A 22,533-nucleotide genomic window follows, 5' to 3' on the forward strand; every position below is an offset into this window, starting at 1 on the left:
CCATTTTCTTCCTCCTCTTCTTCTTCTTCTTCTTCTTCTTCTTCTTCTTCTTCTTCTTCTTCTTCTTCTTCTTCTTCTTCTTCTTCTTCTTTCTTCTTCGACAGGATCTCACTCTGTCCCCCAGGCTGAAGTGCTGTGGCACAACCTCAGCTCAGGGCAACCTCAACCTCCGAGGCTCAAGTGATCCTCCCACCTCAGCCTCCTGAGTAACTGGGATGACAGGCTCACACTACCACACCTGGCTAATTAAAAAACTTTTGTAGAGCTGGGGTCTTACTATGTTGCCTTGTCTGCTCTCAAACTGTTGGACTCAAGTGATCCCCTCGCTTCAACCTCCCAAAGTGCTGGGATAATAGGCCTCTGCACCCAGCCTTCAACTCCATTTTTAAAAATTGTGGTAAACTATACAATTCATCCATGTAACCAGAAACCACTTGTACCCCCAAAGTTATTGAAATTTAAAATATGTATATTGAAAATAAAATAAAATTGTGATAAGATACACATAATATGAAATTTATTACTTTAATCATTTCTAAGTGTATGGTTCAGTGGCATTAAATACATTCACATTTTTATGCAACCAGAACTTTTCATCCTCCCAAACTGAAGCTCTGTACTTATTTTTTATTTTATTTTATTTTTTGAGACGGAGTTTCTCTCTTGTCTCTGAGCCTGGAGTACAGTGGTGCGATCTCGGCTCACTGCAACCTCATCTTCCTGTGTTCAAGAGATTCTCCTGCCTCAGCCTCCCAAGTAGCTGAGATTACAGGTGCTCGCCACCACACCCAGCCAAGTTTTTGTATTTTTAGTAGAGATGGGGTTTTGCTGTGTTCGACAGGCTGATCTCTAACTCCTGACCTCAGGTGATTCATCTGCCTACACCTCCCAAAGTGCTGAGATTACAGACGTGAGCCACCGTGCCCAGCCAGCTCTGTGCTCATTAAACAATGACTCCGAGTTCCCCTTCCCCACATCTCCTGGTTACCCTTCTTCTACTTTCTGTCTCTGTGAGTTTAACTATTCTAGGTACGTCATATAAGTGCGCCTATGTGATATGTGTCCTTTTGTGTCTGGCTTATTTCACTTAGCATAATGTCTTCATGATTCATTCATGTAGCATGTGTCAGAGTTTCCTTCCTTTTTAGGGCTGAATAATCGTCCACTGTATGGATAGACCACACTTTGTTTATCCATTTGTCTGTCGATGGACATATGGATGATTTCCACCTTGTGGGTATAGTGGGTAATGTTGCTGTGAACATGGGTGTAAAAATATCCATTTGAGTTTCTGTTTTCAATTATTTTGGATCTACACCCCAAAGCGGAATTGTTGGAGGTGGTATTGCTTCCACTTGTTGGAAGTGGAACGTGGTCTCCCACTTCATTTTGACACAACTTCCAAGCTTCAGAACTGTATTTGCAATAGTCTGCTGGGTGGTTGCTTTGAGTTTATGATGGAAATCTCGTATCAATAGGTTTTAAATTGTTCCATACAACTTATTGCCACCTCTGTCCCAGTTCAGATTTTTTTTTTTTTTTTTGATTAATGGTATGAACAATTTTCAAAACATCCTGGCACAAACTATTAGGATATTTGACTTTCTCCTCCTCCTCCCTTTAGCTGTAACTATTTGGCAAAGCTGTTGAAAACTTCTTCACGTCTTCTCTCTGCCTCATCTACTTTACTACTCAAAGATGATTAGTAGGTGTTTTGGTATGATTTTTTTTCCTTGGCATAACTGTGAATACTTTTACTCCTTCATGTTTTATGACAATCATACATTCCCACTTTCATGTAAAAACATTTTGAATTCTTCTTTCTATAACAAATTCCTTGCCAGTCTTCCTTTCCTTTTTGCTAGTGAGTTCCAAGGATATCATTGTTTGAACCTGTTTTCTAATTCTATGTTGCGATTCCCATAACCCCTCTTTGCTTTGGTTACAGTAGATAATGTGGGTGGCCCTACCAAGACAAAGTATCACTCAAGAGTCAAGGGTTGGGGTAGATACAGATACTAGGTACTGCAGGAAGTCAATATCTTTCTCAGAGTGTAAGGCAGGACAAGACTTCTGTTTCTCTGTATCATCGTGGCTGGGGAGTTGGACTGTGCCTTTCATCCTTGTCATATTAAGTCGAAGCGTATTGCCCAAATAATTTAATATTAGTGTGGTCTTAGTAAGTATTTGTCTTGTAGATATGTTAAATAGAAGACAGTAACATTAGGTTGGCTGTGTTAATTCCTCACTTTTTCTTTCTTATACATGAGCTTCCTAGGAAGCAGAACGCTTGGTGGTCACACAGTTGCAGAGATTCCTTGCATGATTGCAATCTGGAAAGCAGATACTATTCTTGAGTGAAGAGCTTGCCCTTTGGAGAAGCTGAGTTTTCCATATATGAAGGTTGTTAGAATGCATAAGAGTTCAGCTTCTGGAATGAAAGGCGATCTTGGTTCAAAACCCACTTGCCACCTGCTTGCTGTCTGGCTTAGATCAGGCTTTTAAACTTTGATTATAATTTTGCATCTGTATAATAGGATTAGTATAATTCCTTCCTCATAAAGTTGCTAGGGGGTTAAATGAAACAATCAATGTATAACACACTTCCTGGCATGTGATGTTCAGTACCTAGAAGACTCGGTTTCCTTGGTAGAGAGAATGTTTGGCCAGACAAACCTATGGAATTACCCCCGGATAGGAAGTGAGCACAAGTGTGAAATGAACAAGCCAGAGCAGGAACAGCTCTTAGAAGTGCCTACTCAGGCCTGGGCAGTTGCTGGTTTATTTAACAGTGCTTTGAAAATTCATGTGCAGATTCTTACTATTTTCCCAAATGTTACAGCTCAAAACTATGTTCTCTGTACCTCAACACTGAAAGAATAATATAGTCTTTCACTGATAAAACTAAAATATCATAGGTTTTCCTTTGGCCAAATATGTATAGAAACTTGTGATTTCACATCAGATTTAAAGCTGTATTTAACACTCTATGAAAATATATTGATGCTTAGAAGTAGAAAGGAATTCAGATTTTGACATCTTGTTTGTCAGCTTAAACTATTTATAGTTCCTGAATGCTTCAAAATGTGATAAATCATCGTTAATTTTATGTAAATATTCGATGAGTGCCTTTAATAAGGAGACTGTAAAGGTAGCCAAGCTTTACATATGTTAGCTAAATTTATGGGGCAATCGGGTATAAAAAATAGGACTTTGAAAATAAAATATTATTTTGTTGGACTCCTCCAATGAGGCTTGTTGACAGGATTAGCTAAAATTGGCTCTTATTTGATGTGTGAGTGCTTAAACATTGGAGAGTTCATTTTTCTTTTAGAGTTCATTTTCCTTTCTGAGCCTTAAAATATGAACAGTTAGCTAAATGCTCTTATATGCTGATAAGAAATGCTGTTCATTCCTTAATGAGACAACACCTTTTCCCAGTTTATATAACTTGACTTTTAATCTAACCTTATGAAAGTCTCATTGACTTTAATTTTTTTTTCAGAGTACTGTATATCTCTTTAGGAAATGCACTTATTTAAAAAAATTATAAAGCAAGAATAGACGTGATATATTTTGAAGTTTTCTAGTCACAGATTAAATCCCTAGATGTGTTGTAAGTTTGTGAAGCACTTTGAAATGCGTCAATTCAAGATGGAAATAGTGGGAAAGAACCATTCAAGTATAATTTCTGACTCCATAAAGTTAGGAAGTTATGATAAAGGAGAAATAACTACACCACATACTTATGGCATAGAATTGCCTTATTGGGACAAATGGATCTTCAAATTTGTAGGCTATGATGGAAGCAAGTATTTTTAGTATCTTATTCAACTGTTAAGCCAGGAGAGGAGTACTCTGAACTTTAGCTTCTCATAAAATGAGTCAGTTACAGGACAGTTTATGTAGTTTATATGTAAGAAACCCTTTGATCAAGATATGCTTTTTCTTCAGTCTTGTTAATAATTCATTTATAAGGATTTTTATTTCTAGGAAAATAATACCATAGAGCTATTTTATTTAAAGCTAAAGTGTTTCCTGGTGATGATGGTGAATGGGGAGATGATTCAAGGAAACTACTAATCTTGTAGAGTTTAGTAAAATCTTGGAATAGAAATTTTAAAAAGTTAAAACACACTATGAAAACAAATCATTATTAGTAAAATGAACCATATTAAAATGTCTATATAACCAACATATTATAGTGGGGGAAATAGCATTTTAATTCAGAAAACATTTCTATATAGAACAAGCTTTGGAAAATTAGAATATATTGATTTTTCTTTGGGGCAATCATGAAATACACTCATATTAGGAAAGCAGCAAGGCCTCAAAATGGAAAGAGTAGGATAATTCATGGGCAATGCATGGCTTCATGGATCCCTTCCTGGCCCTCTTCATCTATGAATATCTGTTTTATGTTCATGTCTGCCGCCCCCTCCTCCCCGCCCAGTGCTGAAGAGCAGACTGCCCCTGCTTAGAACCAAGCCTTGTTCTTGTGGATTTGAGTTTTGGGGTCCTGAGGCAGAATGGCCATCATATTGTTCAGGGTCCTCACCTTCCCACTCATTACTTCCTTTATAGAACCCCAGTCGTTCCTCTCAAGAGGCCCATGCTCCACAGATGAAGTTGGCGGTAAGGGGAGCTTTAGCATCTCAGTTTTGTTCAGATATTGGATACTTATTGAGCTCCGCTATGTGTGTGAGAATGCACTGGGCTCAGGATCAATAGCAATAAATGAGACAGATATGGTCCATCCCTTGCCATGCCTAGACTGACCTGGGCATTGAGACAAGCAGTTAAAACCCAACGTAGTAAGTCCTATGATAAGACACAAACTAAGCATGGCTGGAAGGGCAGATAAGATTGCACAGAGGAATTGATATCTTGACTGGCACACTTAGAAGATGAGTAGGAGTCAGCTGGGCTAAGAGGAGGAAAAGTGTGTTTCCACGAGGAAGAAGAGCATGTGCAAAGTCCTGGGGGTGAGAAGCATGGCATGTGTCAACAGAAAGACATGGCTGGAACCTGGATGGGAGTTAGAGTGGAGGAGAGAAGGCAAGGAAAAACATTAAGAGCTTTGCAAACTGTGTGAAGGCATTGCATTTAGATATCATTTTTAGAGCTTGGAGGAGCCTCAGGACATTGAGGCAGGATAGTGGCCAGATGGCATATGATTTTAGGAAAATCACTGTGGCCACACTGTGGGGAAGGATTGGTGGGGGAAGGCTGGAGACAGCGGGTCCCACAGTGGGCTGTGGTAACCATCTGGGCTGGGGAAGGTAGGGACTATGGTGGTGCCCGAGGCAAAATTGGTTTTGCTTTGAAAAATCATCAGAAAATATTTGTTTTGATCTGTGTGCCTGTGGTGGGAGGTGGGGAGGGAGGGTCAAGTGAGGAAGAAGGTCGAATCTAGAATAATGCCCATGTTTCAGGCTTCACGTGCAGACATTTCTTGATTCAGCTGGGAAGTGAATAGGAACAGACTGGCGAGGAAAGAAGAGAGTCGTCGGTTCTGTCTGGGGCACATCCATCTTGATGAGTGTGAGAGAGTCAAGTCTTGATGGACGGGGGCAGGTGGACATTCAGAAGCTCAGGAAAGAGATTTGGTCTGAAGTGACTGCCAGAAAATACTGAGGGAATAGTGGTGAAAAAAGAGAGACCTGCAATATTATATTGGCTTTCTCTCAGGCAACTGCTTGGCCTGTCTTCATATTCCTTTTGAATCTCTGCATATGTATGGGCCATTATTTATTTTCATAACTAACAAATGTAGACTTTCTGTGTAATGACAACAAAGCTAAACCAGCTGCTAACAAAGGAGGGAAAATAAGAAGAGAAGGAAAAGAAAAGAAAAGGGAAGCTTGGGGAAAAGCTGAATGTGGGTCCTTCTGTTGCTGCAGGGGCTGGGGTGGGCCTGGTGATTCCCACTGAGAGGCATTTTCTCTCCTTGCTTCCTGTCTTTCTGGTTCCATCTCATTCACCACCTGTCACCTCCACTTCCTACCAGTCAAACCTTAGATTCCTCCAGAGGCTTTTTATGTTTATCTTTTGGCGGGCAAGAAAATAGTGCTGATTATTTTTCCAAACCTTCACCTGAACATCACATCATGGTTTTCGCCCTTTGGGCTTGGTTCATCTGGGCCTGCACAGAAGGACTTTGGGGCTAATCTGGTCACGTACATCAAGTCCTGTCTTTTCAGTTAAAAAGAAACCGCACTGCTATGTTTCACTAAGACAATTGGTGTGAGTTGTTTTTTAGAAAATCAGCTCTACTTCAGTAAGATTTTCTCATGCATTATCTTGAGAAGACCAGATAATAAAATTTAAAAAGAATGTCTTCTTAATGCAACTTAAATCAATTGCTTTAATAACACATATTGACCAAGTTACACTTGTTAAAGAAAAGAAAAAAACCTACTTTGTTGTTTTTCTTCTTCTGACATGAGCTGAAGACTCAGAAATAGTTGTTAATGGTGTTTGTTTAAGAAGAATTTGTTTTAATTGCATATATCAAATACGTATTTATTAAATTTTTCTTTTTGCCAGTGTATCAATTCTAGCTTTATCACAAAAGGTTTGCAGTATGAACATGATTCTGTTGTACGTCTCTATTTCCATTTTTGTTAAGAGATGAATTCAATTGTAAAAATCTAGTATATTTTATGCATTAAACATGTTAGTTCAGAAATTTCACTTGGTTCTACAAAGAAACATATCTACGGTGGATGGCCGATCCAAACATGAGACTCAGCCAACTGGCCTCTGATCCAATTCAATTCTCCTATGTTCTTCTGGCTTACAAAGTAACTGGCTCTGGGGAGACAGTGAGTCAAAGTAATATTTGGTTTGAATGGTTATTGACTATTTTCCTCTGAAACTTAATGTATACTAATTTATTTTTTATTTTATTCTTTTTTTTTTTTTAGAGATGGGGTTTCGCTCTGTTGTCTATGCTGGAGTGTAGTGGTGCGATCACAGCTCACTGCAGCCTTGACCTCCTGGGCTCAAGCAATTCTCCTGTCTCAGCCTCCCGAGTAGCTAGGACTACAGGCATGTGCCATCATGCCAGGCTAATATTTAATTTTTTTTTTTTTTTTTGTAGAGACAAGATATTGTTATGTTGCCCAGGCTGGTCTAAAACTCTTGGTCTCAAGCTGTCCTCCCACCTCAGCTTCCTGAAGTACTGGAATTATAGGCATGAGCTGCCACACCTGGCCATATACTCATTTTTTAAAAAAACTGAAATATATCAGCATATACTGCATAAATACCACAGGAGACTAAACACTGAAAGTTTCTTTAGGGTATCAGAAGAATACTCTTTTTGCTTGCAGTTAGCATCTGCACAGATAAGTTTTGTTTCTGGTTCTATTACTTCTTCAGCTTGACCCTATTAATAAGGACAATTCTAAAAATAATAACTATGTCTGGATATCTGAGTCAGTGTGTGGTCTTTTACTGAAGTTACGGTTTATAACTCTGCTGACTAGCTTGCTGGTTTCCGTTATGCAATAGAAGAGTGCAAATGTTAATTTGATCTGAAGCCCATTTATACAGTGACTTTTATAATGTATATTGAAAGATGGAAAGCCAAGTTTTATGAGAGCAGCATTTCTGGTCAAGTCCTCACTCCACCCTCTTCTAATTGGGCCTGACCCTTAAGTTGAATAAAGAACAAAGAGCTCTATAGTTAAAACATTTCACTGCATGTTGCATCTTGCCCTTAGTAAATGGAAAAAATAGAGACTTAAGCAGAGAATCTGAATTAGAGTGTGAAATATATATTCAAATTTGGGGTGGTAGAATGAGAAACATGTTTTACAATAGTAGACGTAACTTCCTTAGTCTAAATTCAGGAAATTTCCCCAAGATATGTAAGAATTTAGTCTTATGCAAACAGACTTTATAAAAACATGCCAATATTTATTAGTTTGTGAATTTTAATATTCTGCTCCTTATAAACCAGATTTCTTTTGAGGGATAAAGGGATGGAGGTGACTTCTAAATCTTAGAGCAGAAACTTCCTGCGGGCAGCTGGACATATATACCAGGAGCTCAGAGAAGAGGGTTGGGTTGGAAGCGCACATTCTGAGTGATCTGCATTTGGTGATGATGGAAGCCATGGACATGCACTAGATTCTCTTGTGGGAGAATATGGAGTAGGAAGAGAAGAAGAAGACCTAAGACTGAGCCCTGAGCAGCTCTGGCTTAATGGTGGATGGAGGAAATTGAATCTGTAGTAAAGACCTGGAGGCTGCAGCCTGAGAGGCAGAAGCAACTGGGGTGTTTGGGATTATGGAAGCCTAGGGAAAAAGCCTCTTTCAAGGGGGAAGGGGAGGTATCAACACTGTAGGCTGCTTCAGATAGGTTATGTAGGATGTGGACTGAAAAATATCTGTAAAATTTGGCAACAGGATTCATTGATAATCTTAGGGAAGTTGCTTTTTTGGGGCAAGTAAGGTGGAAAACAGATTGGTGTGGGTTGAGCCCTGCAAGAGAGGCAAAGAAAAGGAGATTTCATGTGCAGACGTTTCTGAGTTCAGCTAGGAACGAGGGACAAGATAGAAGATGGAAGTTAGAGAGCATGTGGGGCAAGGGTGACTGTTTCACAGGACAGTCTTGCATGTGATCAAAGCCAATGAGTAAGGAGCATTTGAGGGAGAGAGAGTCAATCAACAAGAGAGAAAACAAAGAAGGTTAATCATAAAATAACAGTAACAACAACGAACATCTTTTGAGTGTTTTCCATATCCAGAGAATGATGGTAAACTCCTGACCTGCATTCTCACATTCAATTCTTAGAATCTTTGGATGTGGTGGGTTCCATGATTGTCTCTAGGTTACTGAGGAGGAAAGAGAGACTTAGAAACGTAAGGTAGCTTGCTCAGAGTTCTCCAGGCAGTCAGTGATGGACTAACTTACAAACTGAAGGATTGAACTTTGTCACCACGCAGCCCACCAAGCCGGCTTGAATTTAGGTATTCTGTGCTGCATGTGAGTACTTAATTAAATTATATTTTAATAAGGGCTACTTTGAAACTCGCTCTCTGAAAATTCTATTTCTAACATCTCTACCCTGACAATGATTTTGGCAGGCAGCCTTGATAAAACCAAACCAAACCAAACCAAACCAAACCAAACCAAACCAAACCAAACCAAACCAAAACCAAAAAACCTTATCTGCTGAGAAAATATAACCATATAAAATATGGTGCTACAAAATATAGACTGTGTGAACTAAAGGTGACTTGCCCAAAGGACTCCTGAAGCAATTGGCTGCTGTAGAAATTAAGTCCATAAGAGGTTTTGTTTTGTTTTTTTTTGAGACAGGACTCTCACTCTGTTGCCTAGGCTGGAGTGCAGTGGCGCAATCTTGGCTCACTGCAACCTCCGCCTCCTGGGTTCAAGCGATTCTCTTGCCTCAGCTTCCTGAGTAGCTGGGATTATAGGCGCCCACCACCACACCCGGATAATTTTTGTATTTTTAGTAGAGACGGGAGTTTCACCATATTGGTCAGGCTGGTCTCGAACTCCTGACCTGTGATCCACCCACCTCAGCCTCCCAAAGTGCTGGGATTACAGGCTTGAGCTGGCGTGCCTGGCCCATGAGAGGTTTTGTTTGCACTTCAAGAAGGACAGAAAAAGGCAGGCAGGCTGAGGAGCCACATAGTAAGGCTGAGGAAGTGATAGGGAAACAGCCTCCCAAAGGTTTCCCTGTGGATTCTGACTGGCTAAGTTTCCTGAAAAAATACTAATTCTGTCCTCTTGCTTTTAACAGGACATAACGACTATATGTGTCCAGCCACCAACCAGTGCACCATTGATAAGAACAGGAGGAAGAGCTGCCAGGCCTGCCGGCTCCGCAAATGCTACGAAGTGGGAATGATGAAAGGTGGTAGGTACATCTCTCCCAGGGGTCCTTGGGGACAGCCCTGGCCACTGCCCAGTGCTGGCTTTTCCCATTCGAATACAACCATGGGAATTTTGTGTTTTTTTTCTTTTAATTGTTTTTTTTTTTTTTCTGTTCTTATTTTCTTTGCAACAAAAGTATTTTCATAACCCATTTGATTTTAAAAAGGTGGAAGTGTCTGGAACTGGAAATTCTAACATGGCATTTTGTGGTTTGGATTTTCAATATAAATAATTATATTTTAAATCAAAGGTGTGTGGGAGGCGGTGATGGAAGGAAATGAAGAGTGCTTAGTGAATTATTCTAGAAATATTTTTCAGTTACTGTTTATATTGCAAATGCTAGAAAATGATATCTGAGGATAAACTTTCCCCAAATTGAGACTTGTAAATGTGAAAGCTAACTAGCTAATTTATAGCCTTCTAGTCTCTTATCATCCCTTAAGGAATGTGAATTTCAATCAAAAGGCAGTTTTCTCCTTTAGAACCTGAGTCAACCAGCCATTTTCTTAACCTCAGTGTCTAGCATGGTGCTGGCATAGTTGATTACTGAGCACTACACTAACGAGTACGAAAGCACGCAGGGTTTGTGACTATGGGCTTGTGTCTTTGTGGCTCTGTGTGTGTGTGTGTGGTTTTCTGTCTTCTCGTGTATCCCATCCTCCAGTTTTCTCATACAGGAATCTGGAAACTGAATCCCAGTTCTGGGAATATTAGGAGCCCCATAAATGTGGTTGCCTGATCGACCTCATTGTATTCTTGGGAGTCTCATCTTGAGGAATATTGCTTCTAGTCTTCGATAGCCTTCAGTGTAGTGGAAGAGAACACGTAGAAAATGTGTAATTAAAATAAAGTCACAAGGCTGAGTTGGGCAGATCACCTGAGGTCAGGAGTTCGAGACCAGCCTGGCCAACATGGTGAAACCCTGTTTCTACTGAAAATACAAAAATTAGCTGGGTATGGTGACAAGCGCCAGTAGACCCAGCTACTCAGGAGGCGGAGGCAGGAGAATCGCTTGAACCTGGGAGATGGAGGTTGCAGTGAACCAAGATGGTGCCACTGCACTCCAGCCTGGATGATAGAGTGAGGCTCTGTCTCAATAAATAAATTAAATAAATAAATAAATAAATAAAGCCACAGATTCATTTAGCGTTTCAGAAGGATACTGAGGGGAGGGAAGGGCTGATGATGGTGCTACCTGCTGATTATAATAGGGAAAAGCCCATTTCTTTTCTGAAGGAGGTGAAGCTTGGGGTGATTTAAGGAGAACAAAATTTCAGTGAAAAGGAATAGTGATTTTGCAAGTAGTGGGCAGCTAACCTTTAAATCATTCTTACTTGGACGCAGGAGGAAGGAGAGGAAAGACCAAGAATGGAGATTATGATGAAGGCAAGCTTGATGGTTAACAAGCTTACAGTGACAGGTTTCTTAGTCCTGGGGTCATAAACAAGCCGGACAGGCTGAGATTTGGAATGCAGCATTTGGAATAAATTCTCCTGGTGAAGAGATGCGATGTTGAATTTGCAGATTCTGTGAGCTGTGACTGACTATACATCTTGAACATCTGAAAAAGCAGCTTTAATTCAAAGGCTAATTAATTCCAAGAATTTAACAGGTACATTCAGAAAATGACACTTGAGTCATAAATGGATTAAATATTTAAGGAATTCATCTTTCTTTGTACTGCTGGAGAATTAGTCAGGCTTAATTAAACTCACAAAATGCTTCTTAAGGTAACTTGATAAGTGACAGGAATATAACAGCTGCATAAGAAAAGCTTAATTTGAAACAGTGTAGTCAAGGTTTAATATTCTTCTTTGGCGATTATAGGTAGGTTAAGCACAGGCTCTTACATACATTCTCCTGGAAAGCTGAAATAATCAAGTTGTGAATATGTCCAAAACAATTTTTAAAATGTGAGGGTACCCACGCATTGACCCCACTTCATAAAACCAGTTCTGTTTTTATTGTAATGAATATCCAGATATGGTTTGGCTGCATGAATATAAATTACGCCTTCTCATTTTTAATCTAACAAAAATTCGAATATGCAAAGACATAATAAAAGTCTCCCCACTGTTTTCATCTAGGAATCTAGATAATTTGACTGCACACGACAGACTGTGGATGGATCCATACACACTCGCACATGTATATTGATGACTGTAAATATATATATCCGTATTAATTTTCTAGGGCTGCCATAATGAAATACCACAGACTGGGTAGCTTAAACAATGGAAATTAATTTTCTCCCAATTCTGGAAGCTGGACATACAAAATCAAAGTGCTGGAATATTTGGTTTCTAGTGAGCCCTCTCTCTTTTTTTTTTTTTTGAGAGACGGAGTCTTGCTCTGTTGGCCAGGATGGAGTGCAGTGGTGCAATCTCAGCTCACTGAAACCTCCGCCTCCCAGGTTCAGGCGATTCTCCTGCCTCAGCTTCCCAAGTAGCTGGGACTACAGGTGCATGCCACCATACCCAACTAATTTTGGTATTTTTTTGTAGAGATGGAGTTTCACTATATGTTAGCCAGGCTGGTCTTGAACTCCTGACCTCTGGTGATCCTCCCACCTTGGCCTCCCAAAGTGCTGGGATTACAGGCGTGAGCCACCAGGCCCGGCTTGTGAGGCCTCTCTTCTAGGCTTGTGGCTAGCTGTCTTCTCCCTGTGTCCTCACATAGCCTTTCCTCTGTATCCAAGCACTCTTGGCATCTCTTCCTCTTCTCATACGCCCTGTTGGATTAGGGGTCCACCCTTATGACCTCATTTAACCTTAGTTACCTCCAAAAAGGCCCTATTTCCAAATATAGTCATACCGGGGGCTAGGGCTTCAACATACAAATTCTATGGGGACACAGTTCATAACAGGCTGCCCTCCCAAAATACCATAGACTGGGTGGCTTAAGTAACAGAAGTCAATTGCCTCACAGCTTTGGAGGCTGAAGTCTGAGACCAAGGTGTTGGCAGGTTTGGTTTTTCCTGAGGCCTCTCTCCTTGGCTTGCAGATGGCTGCCTTCTCTCTGCGTCCCCACACGGCCTTTTCTCCGTGCGTCCACAGCTTCTTCCTCTTCTTACAAAGACACCAGTCATATCGGATTAGGACCCCATACACAAGACCTCACTGAATCTTAATTACCTCACTTAAGGTACAATATCCAAATACAGTCACATTCTGAGGCCCAGGGGGTAAGGTTTCAACATATGTGGCAATATCCCATAGGGATTACTCAGTGATTGTTCAGTATTTCTCTACATGTAATGAAAACATGTATCTTTCTGGCAGTTTTTATATGTACATTAGTTTTAAGTGAAGCTTTAAATTCGTAAAATTATAGCCCGTGAGAACATCTTATTTTAATGATATGTATAAAGTGCTTGCCATAAAGCAATATAATCTATTGTATTTTCTACTACATGGAATACCACACATGGCCACAGGATACCTTCTGTAACAACTCCTTGAAAAATCCCATTGAATAAAGACTAATTTACAACTGGAAGTACAATGATAACTAACTACAAAATGTGCAGTCACATGGCAAAGACCAGCTGTGACGGAATAAATCTTTACAACGTGTTTTCAACCATTAGGATTCACAACAGTCCACTTTAACCGGGCTGGTTACCAATTAGGATACTGAAACTCTAACTATGAAATGAAAAGTTTAGTTTCAGTTAAAAGAGAACCACAGACCTACTCCCTACTTTTATAGCAAGGCTGAAAAAATTTACTGAAGATCTATTGTAAAGATTCAAAAGAGTGCATGATTTATCTCCATGAAGCAACAATTTTAATCTGTTACAATACTTACTGCCTCTGAAAATCCCAGCATCATTATTAGATTTGGTTCGAATCTTGGTAGTTCTATAAGATGCAGGATTTGAATTGCACTTTCGGGAATGTGCTTTTCTATCCCAGTATGTGTGCTGGTTTCTCTGCATTGCTTTTTCCTCTTCATTTGTCTCCTTCCCCTTGAACTTTAGATTGTAAATTACATGTCTCTTCTTCAGGAAGGCCTACACAGTTCCCTGACAGTTCCTGAGGCTCGAAGTTCAAAATGAAGATGCTGGAAAATTCATGTTCTAGCTTTAATGGCAAACAACTCTTCTCTTAGCTCTCATCACCATTATTATTAGTCGTTCAATGTCTGTCTTTATATATGGTCTATAAACTCCATGATGGCAGGGGGGTCTCTGTGTCTCGTTTACTGATCTCACATGAAACAAGTCACAAGGTAGGTGTTCAAGAAGTATTTTTTTTGCACTAATTAATGAATTGATTAAATTCATTTAAATAGTTATTTGTGTAGGGCTTCTTATATGCAAACCCTTGGGAATAAAGCAAATATGAATAAGATTCTAGTCCCTTCCCTCAATGTCCTCACAGTATAAAGAGAACATTTGCGTGGGAAGTGACAAATAAAAATCTCAACAGCAAATGCAGACTGGGTTGCAAGATGGCTCAAATACTGAATGATCAGGAGTCTAGAGCTTTAACCAGCCACTCCCAGGTTTAGTCCAACTCAGAATATTACTCAGACATTTGACATCCAAGACATATATTATTACTCAAGAATTTGGCCTTCTTGCTGAGTTTGGTAGAAAGAGGAACTCTTCCAAAGATAAATCTGTTCAAATGCTGGCTCCTCCTCAAACTTGCTGAGCAACCTTGTTAAAGTTACTTTTATGAGCTTCACTGATTTCGAATATGAAATGGAGAGAAATAAATTCTACTGTCCAAGCATGGTGGCTTACGCCTGTAATCCCAGCACTTTGGGAGGCCAAGGTGGGTGGATCACCTGAGGTCAGGAGTTCAAGACCAGCCTGGCCAACAAAGTGAAATTTCGCTACAAAATGAGCCAGGTGTGATGGCAGGCACCTATAATCCCAGCTACTCAGGAGAATGAGGCAGGAGAATCACTTGAACCCGGGAGGCAGAGGTTGCAGTGAGCCGAGATTGCACCACTGCACTCCAGCCTGGGCAACAAAGTGAGACTCTGTCTCAAAAATAAATAAATAAATAAATAAATAAATAAATTTTACTTAATGAGTTTGTCATGAAGATGACAAATCGTAACATGGGAAAATATAAATCTAAAGAGCCACACAAGTGTTAGTTATTACATATCTTTTTTTGTCTTAAAATAATTACTATCTTAGTTAAAAATTTCATCATATACGAGCACTGCTGGGTTTTTTTTTCAGCTGAAAGAAAGAGAATGACAATCTCATCACTTCTACAAGATAAAAGTTTCTAATTTCTTTGTGGAGAATAAAACTTGGCTTAAACACCTAAGCTTTTTATTCTTTTCTGATCTCATATGCTGAATATAGCTGAATGGAGAATGCGATGTGTTATTTATCTTTTTATGATGCCAGAGATTTACACAAATTTGTGAAAGGTTTTTTCTTACCATAGACTCAGAGGTGTGTTTGAGGCAAGGTTTTCATTGTGCAGTGAGGAAATTGGGACATGGAAATTAATTGATGTGCAGGACTCTTGCACTGACCATTCTGGTTATGTTTCCTTATAACACACTAAGAAGAAATTTGAGATAAAGTAGTAATTGTCAACTAGTCTTTATTTATTTTAATAACAAATGTTTCAGTGTAATTTTTAGAAATATTCCAAAATAACAAATAAATCCAAAAATTAATGGGATAATTTTAAAGTGAGAAAATAACATACTACTAATATAGATAGGGAAATATACATGTGTCCAGAATGATTCAGAAGCCCAAGGAAACACTGGAAAATAAAATATTTTCTTGTTGCTTGGATTTAATATTTATCACCATGAGTTATTGTCATTTGCTTTATTGACGGATAAACTTCCAGCCTGGTGACGTGATTGGAATCCTCTTTAATCCTACATTGGCTATGCTTCATCAAAAGTAAACAACTGGCTGGCCACGGTGGCTCACACCTGTAATCCCAGCATTTTGGGAGACCGAGGCAGGTGGATCACCTGAGGTCAGGAGTTTGAGACCAGCCTGAACAACATGGCAGAACCTCGTCTCTACTAAGAATAAAAAATTAGTTGGGTGTAGCAGCACTCACCTGTAATCCCAGCTATTTGGGAGCCTGAGGCAGGAGAACTGCTTGAACCCAGGAGACAGAGGTTGCAGTAGGCTGAAATCACGCCACTGCATTCCAGCCTGGGTGACAGAGCGAGACTCCATCTCAAAAAAAAAAAAAAAAGAGTATACAACCAATTATTAATGTACATAATGGTAGAATCAAATTAATAAATTAAAAATGTAGATGTGAATTACTTTCTTCGGATTGCCCAATAATTGTGGAAGATTTGTAGCTGCATGTGAATCCAAGTTTCCTCAAAAGATAGGTTGGGGTGCTCATATTTAGGACTGAATTTAAGAAAAATGTTAAAGAAAAGCTAACTGCTCTTTACCAAAGAGATACTGGTTGTTTTAAGCAGCAATCTATATATTTATGATATTGAAAATATTATTTTATTAATTCATATCATAGATATTTATTCAAAAGTCCCCATATTATAATTTTTTATTTGCAAACAAAGAAATATACTGAATCAAGTAAGTGAATCACATGTGGACCTTAAAGACTAATGAATCCAGTGTTTGACAATATTTTAAAGCAATCAAGCTCTTGTTTCCACAAGCAGAAGCAGATAGTCATCTATGAAACAGATAAAAGTTGATTTGGCATACCCTCTCTTTATTCAGTATGATGTTCATTAGAAACCTTCTTGGAACCCTGGGGCTCCAAGGAACACAGTTTGCAAGCCACTGATCTAATCTAACTCCTTCATCCTCTAGGTAAGAAAATCAAGGTCCTCCATTACCTATTAGGGATGAAGGCAGGTCAGCCTCTGTGACTGTCAGTTCAGCTGGAGGAAGCGTGAATGTAGACAGCACAACAATCCCTGTAATGACCATGTTCTTCTTATGTTTTTTTTTTTTTTTCTAGTAGTTTTTAAAGTTTCAGGTCTAACATTTAAGTCTTTCATCCAGGTTGAGTTGATTTTTGTATATGGAATGAGGTAAGTGTCTAATTTCATTCTTCGGTGTGTAGATATCCAGTTTCTCTAGAAACATGTATCAAAGAGACTATCCTTTTTCCATTGTGTGCTTTTAGCAACTTTGTCAAAAATTGATTGACTCTAAATGAATGAATTTATTTCTGGGTTCTCTATTCTGTTTCACTGGTCAATACATCTGTTTCTATGTCAGTGCCATGCTGTTTTAATTACTATAGCTTTGTAGTATATTTTGAGTTAGGCAGTATTATGCCTCTACCTTTCTTCTTCTTGCTCCAGATTGCTTTGGTTATTCAGGGTTTTTTTATGGTTCCATACAAATTTTTGGATTGTTTTTCCACTTCTGTAAAAAATATCATTGCAATTTTGATAGGCATCGCATTGAATCTGTAGATTGATTTGGGTCAATGGACATTTTCAACAATATTAATTCTTCCAGTCTATGCATGGTGTATCTTTCCATTTATTTGTGTCTTCTTCAGTTTCTTTTATTGATGTCTATAGCTTTCAGCATACAATTCTTTCACTTCCTTGGTTAAATTTATTCCCAAATATTTTGTTTTATTTTTATAGCTATTACAAATGGGGATTTCTTTTTTTGGATAATTTGCTGTTAGTGTATAGAAACACTACTGATTTCTGTATGTTGATTTTCTCTTCTGAAACTTTACTGAATTTGTTTATTAGTTCTAACAGTTTTTTGTGTGAAGTCTTTGGGGTTTTCTATATGTAAGATCATGTCATCAGCAAACAGGGGTAATTTAACTTCTGCTTTTTCAGTTGGCATGCCTTTATTTTTTTTCTTGCATGATTGCTCTGGTAGGAGCTCTCAGTACTATGTTGAATAGAAGTGGTGAGAGTGGGCATTCTTGTCTTGTTCTTGATCTTAGGGGAAGACTTTTCAAATTTTCACCATTGAGTATGATGTTAGCTGTAGGCTTGTCATATATGATTTTTATTGTGTTGAGGTACATTCCTTCTATATTTAATTTGTTGAGAGTTTTTGGTATGAAAGGATTTTGAATTTTGTCAAATGTATTTTTTCCCTCTATTGAGATGACTGTATGGTTTTCGTCCTTCATTCTGTTAATGTGTGTACCACATTTATAGATTTGCATATGTTGAACCATCATTGCATCCCTGGGTAAATCCCACTTGATCATGGTGAATGATTCTTTTATGTGTTGTGACAATCAATTTTGCTAGTATTTTGTTGTGGATTTTTGCATCTATATTCATCAGGGATATTGGCATGAGATTTAATTTTCTTGTAATACTCTTGTCTGGCTTTACTATTATAGTAATGCTGACCTTGTGAAATAGGTTTGGAAGTATTTCCTCCTCTCCAATTTTTGGGAAGAGTTTGAGGATTTGTATTAGTTCCTTAAATGTTTGGCAGAGTTCAGCAATAAAGTCCATTAGGTCCTGGGCTTTTCTTCCATGGGGGACTTTTTATTACTGCTTCAGTCTTCTTTCTAGTTATCGGTCTGGTCAGGCTTTCTATTTCTTCATGATTCAGACTTGCTAGGTTTATGTGTCTGAGACTTTATCCATTTATTCTAGGTTATCCAAGTTGTTGGTATGTAATTCATCCTAGTACTCTTATAATTTTTTTGCATTTCTGTGCTATCAGTTGTAATGTCTCCTCTTTGATTTCAGATTTAGTTTATTTGTATCTTCTCACTTTTTTTCTTAGTCTAGTTAAAGGTTAATCAATTTTGTTTATCTTTTTAAAAAAAATTCATATTTTCATTGATTTTTTTTGTTTTGTTTTCTAGTCTCAATTTCATTTATTTTCCTCTGATCTTTATTATTTTCTTCCTTCTACTAACTTGGGGCTTTGTTTTTGTTTTTCTAGTTATTTGAGGTATAACATTAGGTTGTTTGAGATCTTCTTCTTTGATGCAGACATTTATTGCTATAAACTTCCCTCTTGAAAGTACTCTTGCTGCATCCCACAAATTTTGGTATGTTGTGTGTCCATTTTCATTTGTTTCAAGATATTTTCAACTTCCCTTTTTATTTCTTCTTTGACCCACTCGTTGGTTCTGAGTATGTTGTTTTATTTTCACATATTTGTGAATTTTCCAAAATTATTCTTATTGATTTATAGTTTCATATTATTTATGGTTTGAAAAATACTTGATATGATTTCAATGTTCTTAAATTTGTTAAGACTTATTTTGTGTCCTAACATATGAGCTATACTTTTTTTTTTTTTGTTTTTTGTTTTTTTGGGACAGAGTCTCGCTGTGTTGCCCAGGCTGGAGTGCAGTGGCTCAATCTTGGTTCATTGAAACCTCCACCTCCTGGGTTCAAGCTATTCTCATGCTTCAGCCTCCTGAGTAGCTGGGAAAACAGGAGCACATCACCATGCCTGGCTAACTTTTTGTATTTTTTAGTAGAGATGGGGTTTCACCATGTTGGTCAGGCTGGTCTCGAACTCCTGACCTCAAATGATCTGCTCACCTTCACCTCCCAAAGTGCTGGGATTACAGATGTGAACCATTGCACCCAGCCATGATCTATACTGTTTTACCTAACACTCAATGGATAATGTTCCATGTGTATTTGAGAAGAATGTGTGTTCTATTGTTGGATGAAATATTTTGTATATATCTGTTAAGCCCATCTGTACTAAAGTATAGTTTAAGTTTGAACTTTCATTTTTATTGATTTTCTGTCTGAATAATCTGTCCATTGCTGAAACTGTGGTATTGAGTTTCCCCAATATTATTGTATTACAGTCTATCTTCCCTTTCATATCAATTAATATTTGCTTCATTCATTTAGGTGCTCCAATGTTGGGTGCACATATATGTTCAACTGTTATATCCTCTTAATGAATTGACCCTCTTTTCATTATTTAATGGTCTTCTTTGTCTTATTTTATAGTTTGTGACTTAAAGCCTATTTTGTCCGATATAAATATAGCTGCCTCTGCTTTCTTTTGGCTTCTATTTGCATAGAATGTCTTTTTTGGTCCCTTCACCTTCATTCTCTGTGTTTTCTTAGCCATGCATTGAATCTCTTCTAGACATCATATAACAAGGTGTTGTATTTTTAAATCCATTTACTCACTGTATCTCTTTCTTCCTATCTTGCTGTCTTCCTTTGTGATTAGGTGATTTCCTATAGTCGTATGCTTTGAATTCTTACTTTTTGCCTTTTGTATATTTGCTACAGGATTTTGCTTCATGATTGTCATAAGGCTTACATAAAAGGTCTTAGAGTTATACCAGGCTATGTTCAACTGTTTACAACATAACTTTGATTAATTTTTTAATACTCAATTTATTTGATTGCTTATTAAGAGATCATTTTGATTTCTATTGGAAGAAAAATGAGGAATCTTTGTGTACCTTTTCAGGAATGACTCAACTCACCTTGAGTGTTAGAAGAAATGCTGGCAGTGATTCAAGGCCAGGAAAAAATTTCAGAAAGGGTTTATCTTGTTCCTATAATTTTCTTTTGCAAAAATAAATGATTCTTGATATGATGTAAGAACTTTTTCCGTAGATAGAACCTATATAGTGCAGAACATTGGGGGCAGTAATTCCATGAAAGAATTGCTACTTTAAAATTCTGTAAGTCCCCAGGACTTTCCATATGCTTTTTTGCTTGTTTGTTTCAATGGCTGCGATCAGGCTAATGAGTAGTTTTTAGAGCTGAAATGAACTTTTAAAGATCGTCTAGTGGACCTTTTTGTTTTTCAGTTGAGTTGTTCTTGTCCAAATCACTAAGCTAAGTTAACTGCTCAGACAGGAAATCAAGTCTCCTTCAGTGCTCCTTTCATTGTTACGCGTCTGTCTGGCTGACCTGTTAATAACATAGAGTGTCATGAGAGATAGACACATGCATAAGTAAGATATTAATATCCCATAAACCAAAACTGTGACTTGGGAAATACTATGGTGGGCACAGGCTTTTACTCCTCTTCAACAAAAACATCTATCAATGAATTCGGCTTAGTTGCACAACAGAAGTACCAAAATAAATTTTTATGGATGGTGTCACAGATACTTTAAAAGACCTACTTAAGATTTAATTACCTAATATTATTTAATATTTAATGTAATCTAAAAGGGGCATTTTATCTTTCAGCCAAGGTTTTCATTGTTTTAGATAATTCTATTTTTTAACATCTGATTTTGTTTTAAAATGCCTATTCTGGTATATGAAAACATCATTTTGTCAAATAGGAGTCCTAGCTAAGGGTCAAGTGTGCAATTAAGCTTGACTCTTTATCTACTACCTAGGAACCTTGGGCAGATCACATAATTTTTCTTCACTCAGTTTTTACTTCTGAAATATGCCAGCTAAAGTATCTTTCAAATCTTAAATTTTATGTTTATGATCTAAGTTCAGATTAATAATGGAAAGGTTAGAATCCAAAGCTAAAGGTAGTATATACAAGTGTATATTGGTGGTTGGAAGCAACTGCTGCAGCTATCATATTCACATTTCAAGCTCAATTTAGAACAACTGCTAGCAACTGTAAAAACCGGTAGGAATGGACAAAGTTATTCTCTTCACCAGGTATTGTGGAAAGTGAATCTCTTCTGAATGGAGAGAGTCACAAAAATGAGTTTGATGCTTTCATGATAGTGAAATGAGAAGATGGCCATATATTGCTACAAATCTCCAGCAACATAAAAGAAAAAATTCAAGAATCAAGTTTGTTGAGGCAGGACTCTGAAAAGATAACTAAGCTTTTTTTTTTTCTTTCTTTCCTGTTAGAGATGTAATAATCATGACTCATACTTGAATCCCAAGAGCTGGTTAGACTTTCTAGTTTCTGCCTTGTGGAAAGAGAAAGGAAGAGGCCAAAAAAGATAGTGAATTTTGGAAAGTTCCTGATTAAATATCACATAGGCTAGTCTGGTTATGTTTGCTTGAAAAGCTATCCGGTAGGTATAAACCAACACACTTGAGGCCAGTCTTTTTGGAAATTACATGAATATATGCCAGCCTTAAGAGGTATCCTAAGATGAAGAGCAGAGGGAGTCGTTTATGAAGAAATGTTCTTGTTGGCTGGCCGTGATGGCTCACGCCTGTAATCCCAGCACTTTGAGAGGCCGAGCTGGGTGGATCACTTGAGGTCAGAAGTTCCAGAGCAGCCTGGCTAACACGGTGAACCCCATCTCTACTAAAAATATCAAAAACTTAGCCGGGCGTGGTGGCGGGCACCTGTAGTCCCAGCTACTTGGGATGCTGAGGCAGGAGAATGGCATGAACCTGAGAGGTGGAGCTTGCAGTGAGCCAAGATCGCACCACTGCACTCCAGACTGGGCGACAGAGCAAGACTCCGTCTCAAAAACAAAAATTAGCCAGGCATGGCGGCGGGCGCCTGTAATCCCAGCTACTCGGGAGGCTGAGGCAAGGGAATCACTTGAACCCAGGAGGTGGAGATTACAGTGAGTTAAGATGGCACCATTGCACTCCAGCCTGGTTAACAGAGCGAAACTCCATCTCAAGAAAAGTAAAGAAATGTTCTGGTTACGCCTGGAGATAATACTTGGTTTAGTTTATGCTTGATTCAGCAAATAAAAATTGGTGAGGGACATACAGAATTATATTTAGGTGATTATATTTTTT

The 22,533-nt window shown here is 38.3% G+C and overlaps 1 protein-coding gene across 4 annotated transcripts in view; it reads left to right on the forward strand.

The window, feature by feature from the left end:
• Window positions 1-22,533, forward strand: part of ESR1 (estrogen receptor 1) — a 448,172-nt gene that overhangs the window by 214,256 nt on the left and 211,383 nt on the right. For all 4 annotated transcript variants that reach the window (XM_017887610.1, XM_017887613.1, XM_017887614.1 and 1 more), the window contains one exon: window positions 9,782-9,898. In XM_017887610.1, the coding sequence (XP_017743099.1) occupies window positions 9,782-9,898 (117 nt within the window). The remainder of the gene's footprint in view (window positions 1-9,781; window positions 9,899-22,533) is intronic.

The sequence above is a fragment of the Rhinopithecus bieti genome, unplaced genomic scaffold (assembly GCF_001698545.2).
Source record: "Rhinopithecus bieti isolate Rb0 unplaced genomic scaffold, ASM169854v2 scaffold_16097, whole genome shotgun sequence".
Lineage (NCBI taxonomy): Eukaryota > Metazoa > Chordata > Mammalia > Primates > Cercopithecidae > Rhinopithecus > Rhinopithecus bieti.